Source organism: Lampris incognitus, chromosome 1, assembly GCF_029633865.1.
Source record: "Lampris incognitus isolate fLamInc1 chromosome 1, fLamInc1.hap2, whole genome shotgun sequence".
Taxonomy (NCBI): domain Eukaryota; kingdom Metazoa; phylum Chordata; class Actinopteri; order Lampriformes; family Lampridae; genus Lampris; species Lampris incognitus.
The window spans coordinates 30,434,939-30,453,175 of NC_079211.1; the positions used below are offsets into that span (position 1 = coordinate 30,434,939).

The 18,237-nt window shown below is 42.9% G+C and overlaps 1 protein-coding gene across 1 annotated transcript; it reads left to right on the top strand.

The window, feature by feature from the left end:
* Positions 1-290: 290 nt before the first annotated feature.
* zic3 (zic family member 3 heterotaxy 1 (odd-paired homolog, Drosophila)) lies at positions 291-2,807 on the top strand. Its single transcript, XM_056288222.1, has 3 exons — positions 291-1,272; positions 2,140-2,303; positions 2,625-2,807. The coding sequence occupies exons 1-3, from the start codon at positions 291-293 to the stop codon at positions 2,805-2,807; spliced, it is 1,329 nt and encodes a 442-aa protein (XP_056144197.1).
* The last annotated feature ends 15,430 nt before the right edge of the window (positions 2,808-18,237 follow it).

Sequence of the window (18,237 nt, forward strand, 5' to 3'; positions counted from 1 at the left end):
GATTGACTTTATCAGTCCAAGGACATCATTCGCCTAGAAAGGGGGGGAAGTTTGATCCTCTTTTTCGCGGATCCCATTTACGGGAGTTTTCATACAACTCTCTCAACGTAGGATTTTGTTCGTTTAGTTTTTTTTATATACCGTTTTCCCCCTTCTGCTGTAGACATTTTAGGACGCGGTCAAAAACGCGGCACGTTATCTCCGCAGCCTGCGCGCTCCGTTAAGCTGGAGTTTAATTTTGTTTTGTTTTCCACCCGTTTGTTTTCTACGGTTAACCCAGTCTCACGACAATGCTTCTCGATAGCGGTCCGCAGTTTCCGTCGTTAGGAGTAGGGGGTTTCGGAGCACCGCGGCATCACGAGATAGGGAACAGAGACCCGAGCCTGGGACTGAATCCCTTCACCGAGTCCTCCCACTCCGCAGCTTTCAAAATCAGCCCGGTGGCACATGATATCGCCTCTAGCCAGACATCAGCTTTCACTCCTCAAGCTACTGGATATGCAGCAGCGCTGGGACACCCTCACGGCGGGCAAGTGGGCTCCTACGGTGGGGGAGCGTTCAATTCGACCCGGGACTTTCTCTTCAGGAACCGGAGCGTCGGAGAGACCGCTGCGTCGAGTGCCCAGCATGGGATCTTTGCTGCTTCCACGGGGACCCTGCACGGACCTGGGATCGCCGATAACCCCGGACATCTGCTATTTCCAGGACTTCACGACCAAGGGGTGAGCCACACTTCAACGAGTGGACATGTGGTTAACAGTCAAATGCACCTTGGTTTACGGGGGGACATTTTTGGAAGACCTGACCCGTATCGTCCAGTCGCAAGCCCCCGGACGGATCCATACGGAGCACAGCTCCACAACTACAACCATCCAATTAACATGAACATGGGGATGAACGTGCCGACACACCACGGTCCGGGGGCCTTCTTCAGATATATGAGGCAGCCGATTAAACAAGAACTGTCCTGCAAATGGATTGACGAGAACCAGATGAACCGACCCAAAAAGACGTGCGACAGGACTTTCAGCACGATGCACGAGATGGTGACGCATGTCTCCATGGAACACGTTGGCGGCCCCGAGCAGAGTAACCACATATGCTTCTGGGAGGATTGCCCGAGAGAAGGGAAATCTTTTAAGGCCAAGTACAAACTCGTGAACCACATTCGCGTACACACTGGGGAGAAACCATTCCCCTGTCCATTCCCCGGATGTGGCAAAATATTCGCCAGGTCGGAAAATTTGAAAATTCACAAAAGAACACATACAGGTAAGTGTGGACGACACTATTTCAGGTCGTACGTACAAATACGCTCCCAAAGTAATGGCTATTGAACGTGCAGAAACGTCTTGAGCGTTGTGCTGTGGCCGCAAGTTTGTAAAGAGGGGCCTACGTGTCGAAACGAGTGGGTAGATGGGTGGGAAACTCTCATTAATTAAGATTCGGGTGACTTGTTAGAAGTCTTTAGTCTACTATTTGAGTTAGGCTGTCTGAATTATCCTGTGTGTGTGTGTGTGTGTGTGTGTGTGTGTGTGTGTGTGTGTGTGTGTGTGTGTGTGTGCTAGTTGTGGTGCATGAATAAGGCCTCGGTAGAATATAAACACCCGGTGCTTTCTTAGCTTAAACAGCTCGATGTGTTGCTATATTAGCTTATGCATGTGCCTATGTGTAGCCTTTCCATTGAGGTTTTGGGAAGTCAAAAAAAAAGAAGAAAGAAAGTTCCCATTTGTCCAAAAAGGAAACATTTGAAAGCAAAGGCTCCGACTCAGTTTTGTGTTGTGTGCTCTCTGTGAGCAGATATCTGTAGTCGGGTTGTGGCTGTGTTTACTTTTCTCGCCCCGCATCTGTATCAGTGGGCCACTACGGCCACTCGCAAGCCTCAGCAGAGGAGCTCCCTGTTGATTCAGTGTTTACTACTACTGCAGACCACATGCTTAACTTATAGATGAAGTCACAGTCCTCTTGAATAAATCAAACCTGAGCAACCGAGCAAGCCCGAGGAGTGTAGCTATTTATACACCCTAATTAAAAAAGGGGGCATATTTGCATCGGAGTCTTAGCTCGCTGATATTTTGCAACAACGGGCGTTTGTGTGTGCTTACGGGGCAATTCACGGGCTGAATCTAATTTTCGCAGGTGAGAAGCCGTTTAAGTGCGAATTTGATGGCTGTGACAGACGCTTCGCCAACAGCAGCGACAGGAAAAAGCACATGCACGTCCACACATCTGACAAGCCATACATCTGCAAAGTGTGTGACAAGTCGTACACACACCCCAGCTCTCTCAGGAAACACATGAAGGTAATTAATGTCTTCTTTACACGTTTAACAAATTGACCGACGACCCCCACCCCCACCCCCCACCTCAAAAGGGACTACTATCCCAGCTTCGGGCATACTACCTAACTCATCACAGATCCCTTGCAAGTTTACGAGTGCACCTCATTTGGCATATGCGTTTGCATGTTTGCTGTTAACCAGTTTAACGAGTTAACCAGTGCATGCTATTTATAGTAGTACTTCACTTACGGTAGCAGCAATGCACTGGCCGAATAGGGGGGGACCCCAGTCGGTTCATTTGTCTAGCTATGCATCTAATTGTAAAAACTGTAATTGCTGCAGGTGCATGAGTCTCAAGGCTCCGAGTCGTCACCAGCAGCAAGTTCTGGATACGAGTCATCTACACCGCCAGTGCTGGCTTCATCAAACACTGAAGACCCGACAAAAACACCACCGTCAGCCGTGCAAAACACGTCTGGGCACAGCGATGGACTGGCACCCAACTTTAATGAATGGTACGTTTGAGGTCAAAAGCAGCCTCTCTCAATGTGGACCATGAGGTTCAGGAAACCTTTAAAAAAAAAAGGAGGAGAAAAAAAACTATTCACGCTGAGGTGTACAAAATGGGATTGGAGCATGAAGGAAATGAGAGCGAGCGAGCACAAGCAGGCCACGTGTCCATTCTCAGGATTCGAAAATTCCGACTTTTATTCCGACTTTGAAGAAATCCAATAAATCATGAATAATTACTACATAATACTTTCTAAGCATAAATACGTGTTTTTTTCCTGTTTTTGTTTTCTTTTTCTTTTAGTTGAAAGATTCCAGATAATTATTTTATTTTTCATTTTATGTATTTTCTCAAAATTTATTTAAAAAAATTTTTAAAAAAGGAAGATTATTTCACGTTGTTTTATATAACGGTGACACAGTATTGTCGCCTTTCGATCGATTGTTAGAGCTTCAAACAGTCTTAAGAAACGTGCCAAAGTCTTTGTCATGAACTTGAACAGAGGAAAAAAAATCATAAATAAATATTATACTCGTGAATGTATTTCCTTGTTTGATGGGGTCGAATCTGTTGTCAACGTCCGTTTTCAGGTGGAGAAATGTGGTATTAGGTTACGATTGTTACCGTTGAATATAACGTTGCCTTTTTGTTAATACTGTTGTAAATACATATCCATGATGCCATATTTATCAATTTGTAATTTAATTATGGGTAAAATGATATTTATGGAAATGTTTTCTAACAAGACTGTACAGTTTTGGTCATAACCAGCTTAACATTGAACAAATGATAAACTCTAAAGCTCCAACATTGCGATTGTATCCTTTTTTTAACCAATACATGTGTCTTATTTGGATCGAAGATATCATCTATATGAATATTATAGATTTGTCTATATATGATGCAGATTCTCCGTTACGTTTATTTAGCTTATGAGACCATTGACATGTAAATCATCGACTTCGTAGAACTGGGTTCACTTGAGCTGAGAAGCTACTACACGCTTCCGTTGAGACCCTCATTTTGCTTAAAATTTAAACTTTTTTTGTGTATTTTACTTTTATAGAATCAGAAATAGAGATGTCAATTCGTAGCAGAAGGTCAGTATTTCGAGGGAGTAAAAGAAAAGAAAAAGAAAAAAACATCAGCCTTTTGCACTCCTATACTACAGGTGTTTAGACGGGTGCACGTGGTTCATGAATGGCTTCCAAATAAAGGGGACAGTATTTTCAATATTTCTAATTCGGGTCAAATGAGCCAGTATGGTATTTCCTTATAGTTCCAACAACGTCTGTGTGCAAAGTATGTTTAAATAAATGTGTGCATCGGCAACAATGGAACTGTCACAAAAACAGTATCTTCAAAAATAAAAAAAAACTTTTTTTGTCTGTCAGCTTGCATTGTTTTAAATGTAATTCTTCTGTGAAACTAAGCGTGTTATTTGTTACTGTGGTGTTGCATATAGAGACGTTTGATTACACATTTGCTTGTTTTGTGTGAATAACTTGTCAAAAAAAGGACATTTTTTTGTGTTGACGAAAATTTAGTGGAAGGATTATTAGATCTCTGTGTGTGGGTTGGGGGAGAATACGTTCAGTGGCAAAAAGAGTTACAGCATTGCATTGTAAGAATCAAATATTATGCATACGCAAAGTTATATTGTGCTCATATGAGAACAATTTCAGACCACCAGCACTACTTTTAAAACAAAAATGTAAAAAAACGGTACCTCGTGACAGTGATATAGTAGAAAATACGTTTATTTAAATAATTTAAGGAATATATGTTTTATATACTATTTTCTATACCTTAATTTAAAAAAGAAATACTTTTTCTTATTCCAGCCACCTTTCTGCCCCGTGTCCAGAAGCCAGAGACAATATCTGATGTTTAAACGCAGCCAGAATGTGATGTTGTAACACTTTAAGGGAGAAATGGGTCACGCTCCAAGTTATTCCTGAAAAGCAAAATGTTTTACTGATGAACTGTGTCACTGTGCCACAATGAGGCAAATAATGTTCCAGCAGTAGTCCTACGCGTTACCGAGCGACCACAGGCAAAGGTTTCTTGTACTACTTTCTAGGCTACTGTACGTTGGTTTATTTGTTCTACCAACTATTTATGACGAAAATGTGAACGGAAATTTTGACTGAAATTAAAAAAAAAAAACATGAAGAGAGACCTTGAGACTGAGACGTTTTTTTGGAGGGGGGGGGGGGCAAGGCCGCGCACTTCCATTATACCTCCACGCTCATCCATCTACCTTTCTGTGCTATGCAGTTAGCATCAGACCGGCGGCAGTTCACTTGAACTTGACACTGATAGTAAAGGCGCCATCTTAGTGTCGTGGTTCCGGGGAGGGGGGGGGTTACGGAACCTACTCGGTGTCCTCGGGGCAGACGACTCAGAGGGTGTTAGCTTAAAAAAAGTGCCCATGTATAGTTCAACATGTGAGTGTTAACAAAATCCTAAAGTACTAGCTAAAGTTGTAGCAGGACCGGAAGACTGCGGGCAACTGAGGACGCGACGTGACCGTGAAAGTGGGACGTAAGATTGTCAAAAGCGGCGGGCGCCGCTTAAGGTTCTGGTAGAACTTGACAATGACAACACCAAAATATCCCACAATATAACCACACGAGCGGCCGCTACATCAAAAAGAAAATAAAAAAAATCAACGTCAACGAGCATTTTACATAAAATCGTATTTAGTCACACGGGCACAATTCTCTAATGTACAACATCGACATGATGTTTAGCTCAAGTTTTATGGAAATTCTGCCGATCCGATCGCATAGAGCTCCGCGCACTATTTTGGGAGATCTTGTTTTGAAAACAAGGGCTGAAGCAATCTGGCTCACCGTCGTGCCTTGCCACATCTTATGTGAAACTGGGTATGTTTGCCGCGGTACCCCCCCCACACACACACACCCACCCTACCTTAAACGCCGGGCTTCCCTACCCCCACCTCCTTCAACTATATAACCAGATTTTAGAGAATTCTGCTTTTGACCCTTGCGCAGGCGCATTCTTACACTTCGTTTTCTCCCGACTCGTCTAGTCGCGCGATTCAAGTTGTTCCTCGCAGATAGCGTGACGTCAAGCACCGACACCAAGCTTTCCCTGAGAGGAGCTCCGTGAAACACGTTAAACACGGAGGTTTGAATCCAACACAAATTTACTCATAGCCTTTTGGGAGACTAGCCTGGTGCTGCCTGCGTGGGCTTTGTCCCGCAAGGAGCGATGCCCAGAGCAAGTCATCGCTTCCGAGATTATGAAAAACGGAGCAGGCAATGGGATCCAGATAGGGGGGAAACATGAAAGACTCCTTTCTGGGGATTCTCAATGGATTAGAAAGCACTGGCGGTCACGTGATATGAGTTTTGTAAAGGCGAGCAGGCTGTATGACAACAATGTCTGCTGGGATAGACTACGGCAAGTTTCTGTGCCGTCAGTGTTTATTCATTTCGCGGTGCTCCAGTATATTTTTATATCAGCCTCCGATCTGTGCGGACCCGTGGGATGACAGCCGACTGTTTAAAATGTCTCAAGCTCTCCGTGCAGAGTCCCGTTCCGCTATGTCGCGGAGTCGGGAGAACGGACTAGTGGTCCCGACCGAACTCCTCGGTTGTGACGGTCGCCGCACTTTGGAGACCGCCGCAATTGGTGGATTGATCGGACTACTTTGTCCACCGCCCCTCATCTTCGCCACCCTTTCATTCGCAAAGTAGTTGCTGGCTAAGCGGGAGAGCTCGGTGTATAAGAGGATAAACAGGCGCAAGCAGGTTCCAAACACTTTTTGGTCACGCAACCGAGGTTGCGATCTTAATAAAGTCAGCGGCCAAATTATATGGCGCGCTGCGGCAAAGCGCGCGCACGTTCCAGTTCAGCTGACGCGCAGGTAAACAGGCCAACCTGCTCTGAAATGTCCATCATCTATTAATAATAATAATAACAATAAATAATGATAATAAATTGGGATCTCTTCCTTAATTGTTGTAAGAAGAAAGACAGGCATTTAAAAAAAAGTCTTGAGTTTTCGCATAAATTTTAAAGGCGTGGGCACAACAGCTGTCCCGTACACACACGCACGCGCTCACACCAATCAGCCCGCGCAATTATTTCCACGACGCAACACGTGACGCTATAAAACCATTATAACGTTTGCTCTTATCTACGTGAGTTTTGATAACGACGGGTCGTTCATTTGTATTTGGACAACTATTTCAAAAATTTAGGACAAATGCCGGGACGAATAGTTTGCTGGTGTCGAGGTGAGGAGATTCTGAAGTATCAGAGGGTTTAGAAAGATAGCCCGACATAGACATCACGGCAGAAAAACATAACAAAAGACCCGGCAAGTTAATCTGCCAATTAACTTCACCTGTAAAAAAAGGGTGTTGAATATGCATTCACCAAATATGGTAATCCAGGACGTCTTTATTGCGTCTTTTGAGATGCTAACCGGATGAACCATTTACATTGTTATCTAATTCAGTGATGCTTAAGAAATATTATGACTGAATAAAAGCGAGAGCGGCTCCACTTTTGATTGTGAGGGATTATAAAATGCATTGGATGTTTGTTAGGCTTGTAGTCAATTTGCCAAGCCATTCACAACTGCGCTTCACTATAGACGCCATAAACCCACCTGTATCATCTCACTTATTCCCACTGGCGTCTCAACTGGCCCGCATGTCAGTAGACAAGGGAAAACGGGCACAGAAAAATAACTTCTTCACAAATGTATATAGGCCATTTGATTGTTTCGGCGCATATAAGACTCCAGACTCTCATCCCTTGAATAACATTTCCATTATCTTGATGAGCGGGGCTATCAATAGGGATGTCCAACAGGAGACAAACGTAATTCCCCAACATCTGGTGGGGTGTCAGGAAACTTGAATTCCTCATCGGAGCAGACGCAGCAGGTCAACGCTAATAGGCCCCCTGAGTGAAAGCCAAGGCAAACGCTCCTTCAGCAAAGCAGATGTGCTGCGATTCGGTTTTGCGTTTGTCTTTTGACAGATAGAATTTTAACACTTGTGAGAGGTGCCAAACGAGCGATTGACATCCTTTTTAAGCCATCCCCGCCTTTGTCGCAGCCAACTCAGACGCAAATGCCTCCCGAGCAGGGTCTCTGGAAAAAAAAAAATATATATATGTTGATATTTGGAGGTCCAACAACAGTCTGTGGGATTTGTCTATTAATAAGATCACTGTATGTGCATCCTTTGAAACTTTTAAATACAGGCGTTTTTCTGAATCTGCAGCTTAAATAGATTTTTAAATCGCCTGTTAACTGTAGTTTCGCTTGTATGAGTCTTTTTCTTTTTTTTTACCTGAAAATTCCCCCTGTCTTTATTATCAGGACGTCGCGGTGAGGACATGCCTCGCCCCGGTGAATGGGAAGCCGGACCTTTGTGCTCCAAGCACTCTTACATTCATTACCCTTGACAAAAGACGATCACGCTCGTTAATGCCTTTTACCTGAGACAATGAATTGGGTTTGGAGAGTCCGTCTCCAGTAGACGCGGCGATACTTCTGCGCTTGCGCAATGGCGCGTTCAACGCAGCTCTTTATCTCCGGGCGCAGCATTAGGAAACGGGAAGTACCCACGCGCGCCTTATAATATCAACATCCGCACTAACACGTGTTCCCATGCCACTGTGCTACCCTTGCGGCGAACAAAACAGTCTGTATATTTTAAAAATTCAAATTCTCAGAGGATGCATAAGAACTCCAAGAAACCAAAGTAGGAAAGTAGGGTGTGTAGGCCATCACAATGCACATCGGCGTCCCAGATATGCTCGCTGCAAAAAGGACAGCAGTGGTTGTTGCATAATGTTTTGCGCAATCCTAAATCCGTTATGGATATGCATGAGGCGGGCATAGCACCATCAATGACAATCCAGCCCATAATGCCTCACACGCGGCACGCTTGTGCACAGGGGAAGAAAGTCGGAGATTATTATACTTAAATAGGACTCTATAAAATAGATACGCCATTACTACTCATTTATTAAAAACTCCTATTTTCCTCAAGAAAGACGTGCATAGGTTTGCCCCCTCCCCAAGGCCCCGCTGAGCAGTCGATAAGATCTTCAAGTTGAGAAAACCTGTCATCTGTTCTGATGTCTGCGAGGGAAATATCCATGTTCACTTTGACCGACGACTTCAAAATAATGCCTTTTAAAGAGTTGGGTAAAAAAAAAATCCAGGGCGAAACTTTGCCAAAGTTCTCTAAAATGTGATTCTTAGTGAAATTAAGTGTATGAATATTCGTGTGATAAATAAAAGAAATTAATCAAGAATTATTTAATTTCTCCAACACTTCTGTGCAGAGACCTACCATAAAACAGTTATCATCAACAACAACAATGACAACAAAAATAAAGTGATTAAAATCACATAAAACTGTTTTGCAGTGTTTCACACACAGGAGATAAGGAATTTACGAATGTGTACTTTTTTTTTTAGAATTGAGATTCTTGACCCCAAATCTTGTGGAAAGCAAGTGTCTTTTTTACGACCTACAGAGGACAGAGCTGTACATTTTTGGAGACAGCTGGACTCGTCACACAATACACACCTATCATTAAAATCATTTTCTCTATTCCACCATCAAAAAGTCCTCCGCAGTGAACCAGAGCAGGGAATGAATAAGTATTCAGAGGAGACCCACTTAATCAATTGAAGCAAGTGAAATCTGACTGCACAATGTAATGCGTATACATATGAGTGCTGACGAGCTCTCCAACAGTCCCTTCCTATAACTGACCAACGAGAGCGCCTCCACAACTTTGAGGAGCTCCTCATATCATTCATCCTGGAGTGAGTTCTTGTTTCCGCAACACAACACGGTTTCTAGCATCTCCTGAGTCAGCCTCCAGCGAGTTACCCCAGATGCTCTATCAATAAAGTGTTTCACGGCACCAATTGAAGTCTGATAAAACTCCAGCTTTCAGATACTACAGCATTTACAGGGTGGCTTAAGGTCTCCAATCTGTGCAAATGCCTGCACACATGCATGCATGCAAACGTGTAGCCCTCCTGTATGGCCTGTTTGGAAGGGAGAAAGAGGACGAAAGAGGGCAGAGAGTTTGAAAAAGAAACTTCATCGCAATAGGACTTCTGGAAATAATGACCCACCAACAGCCAGAGATTGTCTCCGGAGTTGACCCAAGTCCTAAGATGCTTTTGGATGCTCTGGCACCGAAAGGGACGACGTTTGTGGACATGGTTGTGGTTGTGGATGGGGACGGGGATGGGGGCTGCTCCTGCCACAGGGGAGTTATATTCAACAGCTGCACTACACAGGTATTCAACAGCCCTAATAAACTAGAGACAGCACAGCTGAAATAACACTGGTAATTTTCTTCCCGACCCCACCCTTACTTCATTTATCCTCAATCCTCCTACTTAAAACTTTTCACCGGTCGTGTTTTCACAGCACAGTAGCAGCACTATGCACAGAGAAACTCCCGTTTTATTGCCTTCTGGTTTTGCACTTGGGATATTTCCCACTGCCTGATCCTCCGTCAGAGCAAAGGAGCAGCAAAGACAGTTTGGCCTGGGAGTATCCACCCTCAGTCCTATCACAATGTGTGTGTGTGGGGGGGGGGGTGTTACACACTTTCAACTTTTGCCTTTCTCACTGGCCAGTCCAGCCATTTTTTAACCCTTTTATGAAGGCCATTCCAGGAGAGAACAATGAGAGAGTAGCAGAGTATGTGCAAGGAGTGAGGAAGTGGATGTAAGGGGGGGGGTACAGGTAGGAGGGCCTGGTGAAATGGGGGGGTGAAGGGAAAGCCAGGTGCTGGCGGAAATTGGCAGGCGATTGCCAAAGCGACCTCATGCCAGGATAATGCATGGGGCCATAGGTGTCCCCCGAGGCAATCCCAACTCTCATGCTGAAAGCCTTTCAGTGCTTGTGGGACAATCTCTCCAATAATTGCTTTTGCTGTTTCAATTCTCCTCTCCAGACTAGCCTTATGAGCAACAAAAGACGAGGAATTTTGTTTCTCACAATCAGTGGAAAGTGTCTTGCGTATTGTATTTCTGCACCATTCCTATTTATCATGTGCAGTGAAGTTGTATAGAGGCCTGGGATTTAGCTCTAATTGCGCGTTGTGGTTGAGAATTGGGAGCATAAATTCTGATTTGTAAATTTTTTTTAAAAAGCCATAAAATTAAACCGAGAGTAGTTTCCATGAACTTTGCATGACTCAATGTGTGTCAGTGACTGGGACTGTGCATTCAACAGACTTTCCTACACATAGGGCCTTTGAAACATGCTAACAACCTCCTCTCTGTTAAAAATAATAAAATGCCATGTTCTTATATTTCTTTGACAGGTTCTGTCCATCCCCTGGCATGATGAACTGAGGCACATTTCTATTTCCTCGTGGAGGGGAGTACAACTCACTTTGTGCAAAACAAAAACTTTAAATCTCTGCAGAATTCACCAAAGTCCCACGATGACAGAAAGATAATCTGCTTCTGGCATTAAAAACAAAATAAAACACAGAAATGAAGAAAAAAAAACAAAAACAAAAAACAAGCAAACACATAATTCGCCCCTCCTACTCAGGAACAAACTAAATCGCTAAATTTGTGTTTATGCACATTAAACTGAATCAGAAGTAACTATGACTGAATGAATGAAAGAATTATCATTATTATGATCATTATTATTTTATTATTATTGTTATTACTATGATACCTTAAGATGTAAAATCATATGCTGGGAGTTTTCAGCAGTGTTTTCTCGTTACTTCATTCGACGTAGCACATCAAGTTTTTTTTTTATTCCCGTAACTGATGAGGCCTTGTGGTTTTTCTCCTTTTCTCTCCATCGAGAAGGTCCAGCCTGCTGCCTCCTTACCAAAAAACCACCTAAACGAAACAAAATCAAACTAAACAAAAACAAAATGTGCATGTTTCTTCTCATTAATGACTCACTGGATGGTGTCCTCGCAAGTTTTGTGGTGCAATAACGTGAAGGAAGCTGCTGTGGACGTCCAAAACGATGACTTAACGAGGAGCAAAATGAATACATGAATGAAGCCTTCAATGAAGCTCTCTCCACCTCGAAACAAACGAAATACTATATATGTTTGAGATTTGCAAGCATGCAACGCTCCATATTTGTCAAAATCACAGCATTAGCATTCCAGGTCTGGACTGTCCCACATTTTTGTTTGTTTGTTTGTTTTGTTCATTAACCTGAAATGAATCAAATCATTTAAGCACAATAATATTTGCCATATACTCAGTCATTTAAGTCTGCAAAGGCAGTGGAAAACTTCCATTTATGTTTTTCTCCTTCTTCTTTGTAGCCCCGTATCATGCAACATGTTAGGCCTATATGTTATACTCAAAGGCAAAGACCAGGTGTAACATAGAAATATAGTTTCATGTTGAGAAACATTAGTACCGAGTTTGTTTTCATCCTTCCAGGGCATAAATAATATATGACCTCTCCTGACTGGCAGTTATATTTAATATGCCATCATTCATACATTAGAAATGAATGGAAGGCAGGGAGCTCGCCTAATAGTGATGTAAGAGATGAGACGGGTGCCCACCTCAACCTTCAAGCACCAGGTTCACACCTTGAGGACAGATTTATAACACAGACTTGTTTTTGGATTTCACAAAATGAACTGATGGGACAAGTCTCCGAAGGAAGTGGTGCTCATATCCAAAATGACCGATTTCCTTTCATTTCAGATGAAACAAATCAAAGTCCTCATTTCTGCATAACTGGACCTGGACAATCTGCCTGCATGCAGGTCATTGTTGGTTCATTTCTGCCAACACGCATTAAACTCCATGCGGGGGCTAAAAGTTGATCTCTTCGCTTACACTGTTTTATTTTTTATCGTTTCAAACTGTCGATGGTGTGCCAGCCCGGTACCCAGTTTAATTTACCTTGTCTAGGGAGTGATTTCCTTGTATTACCTAAATAAGGTGAAATCTGGGGCATGCAGACTCTAGTCGACTGCTTGTCGGAATCAGTGGAGTGTGAAATTGCAACACCAGACAGCCAGGATAATAGCTCAGAAGGGGGCTAATGTCCCTGCTACATTCACAGAACATTTTTTTAATGGCTAAATTAAAAGGAAAAAAAACCTATAGATTTATGCTATATTGTTCATTTTGCCATTGTTTTTTGCTGCGGCGGTCTTCTGTGCATTATGTTTAAGCTTTCTATAGGGTCATTGAGGCTGTTAAGATTCATCCTGCTTATTGGGTTGTGGCCCTAAACGCTATTTGCACAACAGGGGAAGAAAAGAAAAAAAAACAAAGAAAACAAAAGTTAGTGCAAACCCAACCTTTTCTTTTTGGTGTTGTATTTGGGCCCTTTGAATATATCAGCCTGATACGTCGGAGGAAGGGATGGAATAATTAAAATCAAAAACAGTGAGCAGCCCGTTTCCGCCTCATCCTACCGACAGCACACACAGCCCCATATGAACACCGAAACACTTGTGTGTGCACACATACACGCTCATACTCTCACAAATCTTTCTTTTCTTGCGCTCCTTCATACACGCATGCACACGCATGCACACACACAAATGTGCACACATTATTTATATGATGATTATCAAACCACAGTTGTGCTAGACGACAAAAGTCAACCCTTCGTCAGGCTTTGCCATACCCAAATTCGGTCAGTAATACCTCTGCTTTTAGATCATTCCAAAAAGCAATCCCTCCCCAAATCCCTGAGACTCACCATTTAACACTCCCACTAGTGCTAAACCTAATCTTTCCTCCGACTGGGGTCACCATTTTGGTTGTCTTAGCTTCTCAGCCACCACACCAGATCAGACCAATGCAGCCTGTAAACAACCCACAATCATCTCCACATCTAAACGCCCATCTCATTCAAGAAACATTGCCACACTTCTGCTTGTATTTAGTGGGGATGCTGAGGGAGCAGTGTCGTTGGGTGCAGTGATTGGGTAGATAAGTATTTTTCCTGGATAAAGTGTGACATTTCACTGCACAGCTCAGCTTTATTATTAAAAGACTGATGATGCTTCAAACCTGTCCAAGATTTGCTTTGTTCAAAAGCACAAAACAGAGGAACGGGGGAAGAGGGATTAGAGGTTATTCATCTGCTGTGTTAACATCTGCTCAAAGTAACGTCAAAGCATATGTTAAAATACACTGTTCAGGTGATGTTAAAATGTTGGCGATAATCCCGTCCTATTCCTGGACTCCGACCCGCCTGAGGTAGACGAGAGTAGGTATCTCATCAAGCCTAAAGTAGGCATCTTTCCATGTTTTCTCAAGCTCACAGAAACAAACCCAACCCATTTCATTAGGAGGATATCGTGTTATTAGATTGTTTTGATGTGGTTGGGAAGCAGACGGACTATTGGCTAAGCATTGGAAAGAGCAGACAGACAGACAGTCCAAGCGGTTTAGCCTTGTTTAAAATTATTAATCCACCTCAATTCCAGCTGGCCCCCTGACAACATAGAACCCTATCAAAAAAATCAGCGCCTCCATTGTGAGGCCTGGCAGAAGGGGACTGGGCGTATTTATTCTGCTCCAATCAGTTTCAAGAGGTTGAGCGATTAAAAAAAGAATCCCCCACAACCCCCATCCGACAACCCCCCCACTCAGCGGGGGAATAACGGAATCATTAATTCCCCATTAATTTCAGAAAAAAAGATGTGTGGGCTTGACGTAGTCCCTTAAACGAAATACAAGGACAGGAGCGACAAGTGCCTTCAGTTACCAACTAAAATTCGAAGAACATCAATGTACTCCCAGCATATCTGCTTTGGAAAATCATTACCGAGTCTTCATTCCTCCATGTATCTAATGAACGGCCCAATCTAAAAAGTGCAAGAAAAGGATTTAACCTCTAACCTACTTTTCTTTTTCTTTTTCTTTTTTTTAAGTGCCGTAATTTGTTTTACTTTTTGTGCGGTCACTCGTTTTAAACGGAGTGATAGATTTCTATTTTGGAGCAAAACTCTGCCAACTTGTATCTTTGGATCTACCATTTGAAACTGTTACAGTTACTTGACATTGGAAGCCATCAGAGGGGCATATAGTAAAATATGCCAAGATCCATGGTGTGCAGGCAGACACATAGCTAGTTATGAGCTTCTCGAAGCTTAAGAAAAAAGAAATGATGTGAAACATCTCTGCATTCAAGGAACCCATGGGTCTGGAGCACACATCTTGATGCACGTGCATGTATTATGCGTACATACTAGGGATAGTTACGTTTTTCCAATATAGCATGATAAAATTCCTGACAGTTATCATACCGTGTCAATTTTCATAATCTCATTTACCATGGTTTTACTATCACTTCATTGTAACTTACGTAGCCATGGCGGCGCAGCGTGCCATGTTGCTAGCTAAATGTGCTACACTGACTGGCTAGTTTTTCCAAAACAGTGGCTGAAGGAGGCGATAGTGCTGCTCAGATTTTTCACCCGTCTAGAAGACAAAGTCTGAAGCCTGGGCGTATTTTGGTTATTTCAAAAATTCTGACGGGAAGCACATAGAAGATGACTACCCAACCTGCCGAACATGCAAGAAGAAAGTTGCTGCAACGAGGGGCGAACACTTCCAACATGTTTGTCCATCTCCGCGAACATCATCCCTCACTTTACAGCGAGAGCAAGGTAAGTTAAATTCTAACATTACTTCATGCATGCGAGGACTTCAGAATGGGGAAATGACATAGTTTGTCAATATATTTACATGGAAACTTTAAATACTACGCGCGCCAGACCAGGAAACACATCAACTGCATAGGCATTGTCATGCTGCATGCTCACTGCATGTGATCCACCCGTGCAGTATGTTTAGTTGTTAATGTAAAATTCTGCGATCGTGGAATTGGTTATAAAAGTTCCACAAGATAAACACTATTGGTACCATCATCTTTTCATTTACATAAACTATGCATGAGGTCAATGTAATTACTGTATAACAAAACACACAGACGTTAATACACTGTGTGTGCATGTGTGTACGTGCATAAACATTTTGAACACATTTTAACAATACCGTGATAATACCGAAAATCATGATATCTGTGGTCACAATGACCGTGACATGACATTTTTATACCATCCCATCCCTAGTACACACATGCACCCACATACACTCACAAGCAAACACCAAAACATATGAGCCGTTCATAAAGGCACTGATGTGCCAGACTGCTAACCTCACAGAGCTACACAGATTTGGGGGTGGGGTGGGGGGGGAGCAATGTCAAATCTCAGAGGGGACAAAGGGGCGGTTCTGCTCCATCTCCCCCAATGTAAACCCAGTGTCGCACATACGCTGATGTACAGGCACACAGCAAGCGGATGGGTTTTGATTAGGAAGCAAGGCCAGGCCCCAAATGTGGGCCCCTATCATCAACCTATCATAAATACAGATTCAAACATGTGAAAGCAGGCGCACGTGCATGCACACTCACACACACACACACACACACACACACACACACACACACACACACACACACACACACACACACACACACACACACACACACACACACAGGTCATTATAGCTGTCTCAGAGTGACGGCCTTTCATATGTGCCTATCTCTTAGCCAAGTGGTTATCATTTATACAACCAACCATTAGGAAATGGCACATGCATACACACAAACATATACGGGTATGCACAGACACACAGATACAGACACTCGCTATTTTGTAAGGAAATAGGGCCCAATTAGGACTAATCAATGGCGGATAAGTAAAAAGCATTTCAAATATTCAATGACTTTAATTTTTTTCCAAATTGATTTTTTCCTCATCATTTTTCACTCTGTCTCTGCCCTATTGCTCACTCATTTGCTTTCTCTCCCCATCTCTCAGGATAACCTTTTGAGAATTCTGAGATTGACACAACAAAAGAGATTGTTGTGGGGATACTAATTATTTAATGAATTCTTTATTTATTTTAAAAGCTCCCTGGGCTGTGATGTGCCCAGACAGTTACAGTAGATGGAAAATAACAGACTGGAAGACAGTGAGTGACATGTGAACAGAGGCAAAGGGGCAGGGGGTGGGCCATGCCATCCAAACATGCCCGTGCCCTTAAAGCCATGGCAACATCCCCCCATCCTGCAAGACCCCCTCCACCACCTCCATTTGCCACATTCCATTTCAATAAAACTGCCATATTAATCACGTCTGCTCACTTCAAAGCAGAGGGTGCGCCCCCCCCCACCCCCGCCCCCACCCCTCAACATCCTTTTCAAAGTCATAATTTCACAGAAACAATCCTTAAAATGACAAATGACAATTTACCCCACTGGGGGCCAAATGTTGACTACAGTGAACGCGGACCCCGAAAATATCTTTTCTAAACGGAACAAGCTTTTGTCAAAATGATGTGTCCTTTTCCAGAAACCGATTAGTAGGGCATAGGGAGAGAGGGCCACAAAGGATCACGTCATTATTGATTTGACAAGCGAGTGAATAATTCATCTCTAGTGGCAGGCATCAGCTGGGACTACCCTTTACTACTTACTACTTTTACTCCGACAAAAGAGAGAGAGAGAGGGAGAGAGACAGAGGGAGACAGAGAGAGAGATGGAAAGATATGGACAAAGAAAGACAGACAGCTACAATATATAGATAGATAGATAGATAGATAGATAGATAGATAGATAGATAGATAGATAGATAGATAGATAGATAGATAGATAGATAGAAGCTGTCTTACCTGTCTCTCTATAGGCTCAGGCCAGGCCTCAGATATTCTATACTGTCTATCTGATTCTCTACTCTGGCTCTGCCTGTTTTATGGGAACTCCATTTATCATTTCTAGTAATCATTCCAAATGTTCCTTTCAATCCCAGATTTCATATGATTTCCTTAGCCAAACGCTGGGTAATTTACGATCATTTCCAGCCTCCCTGGAGTTTCTGGCCAGCAGGACACAAGGACGGCTTTATGCATGGGTGTAATTCACACACTCATTGGCACCAGCCCCAGTTACTGCCCCTATAGGCAAATCGTGCCGTATACATTACCCCGGCAATTTACGATGTTATATATTATAAAACATATAGCTCTAGTTCTCAGTTATGATTGTAGAAGACCTGATTTAATGGCTAACTTCAAATATTGATCTGAAAATCGCAACTCATGCTACAACTATTGTTTTTTTTTATACTATCCTTTAATAAGTATTATCATTAAGCTAGTATTATTTGAAGAAAAGCTTTACTGGATATTTTCATTCTATCTTATTATGGTGGTGTGTTACCACCATTTTATAAAAAGCAAAAGCAACTTGAAGCCAATTAGCTCTGATTCATGTCATGCCCAAGAGCGCCTCTTAACCTCTCTCGGGACTTATTACCTAAATTTTGTTAAGAGAATATATAGTCGATAGCACACTCCTAACTCCTAGTCAGCTGGTTGTTAGG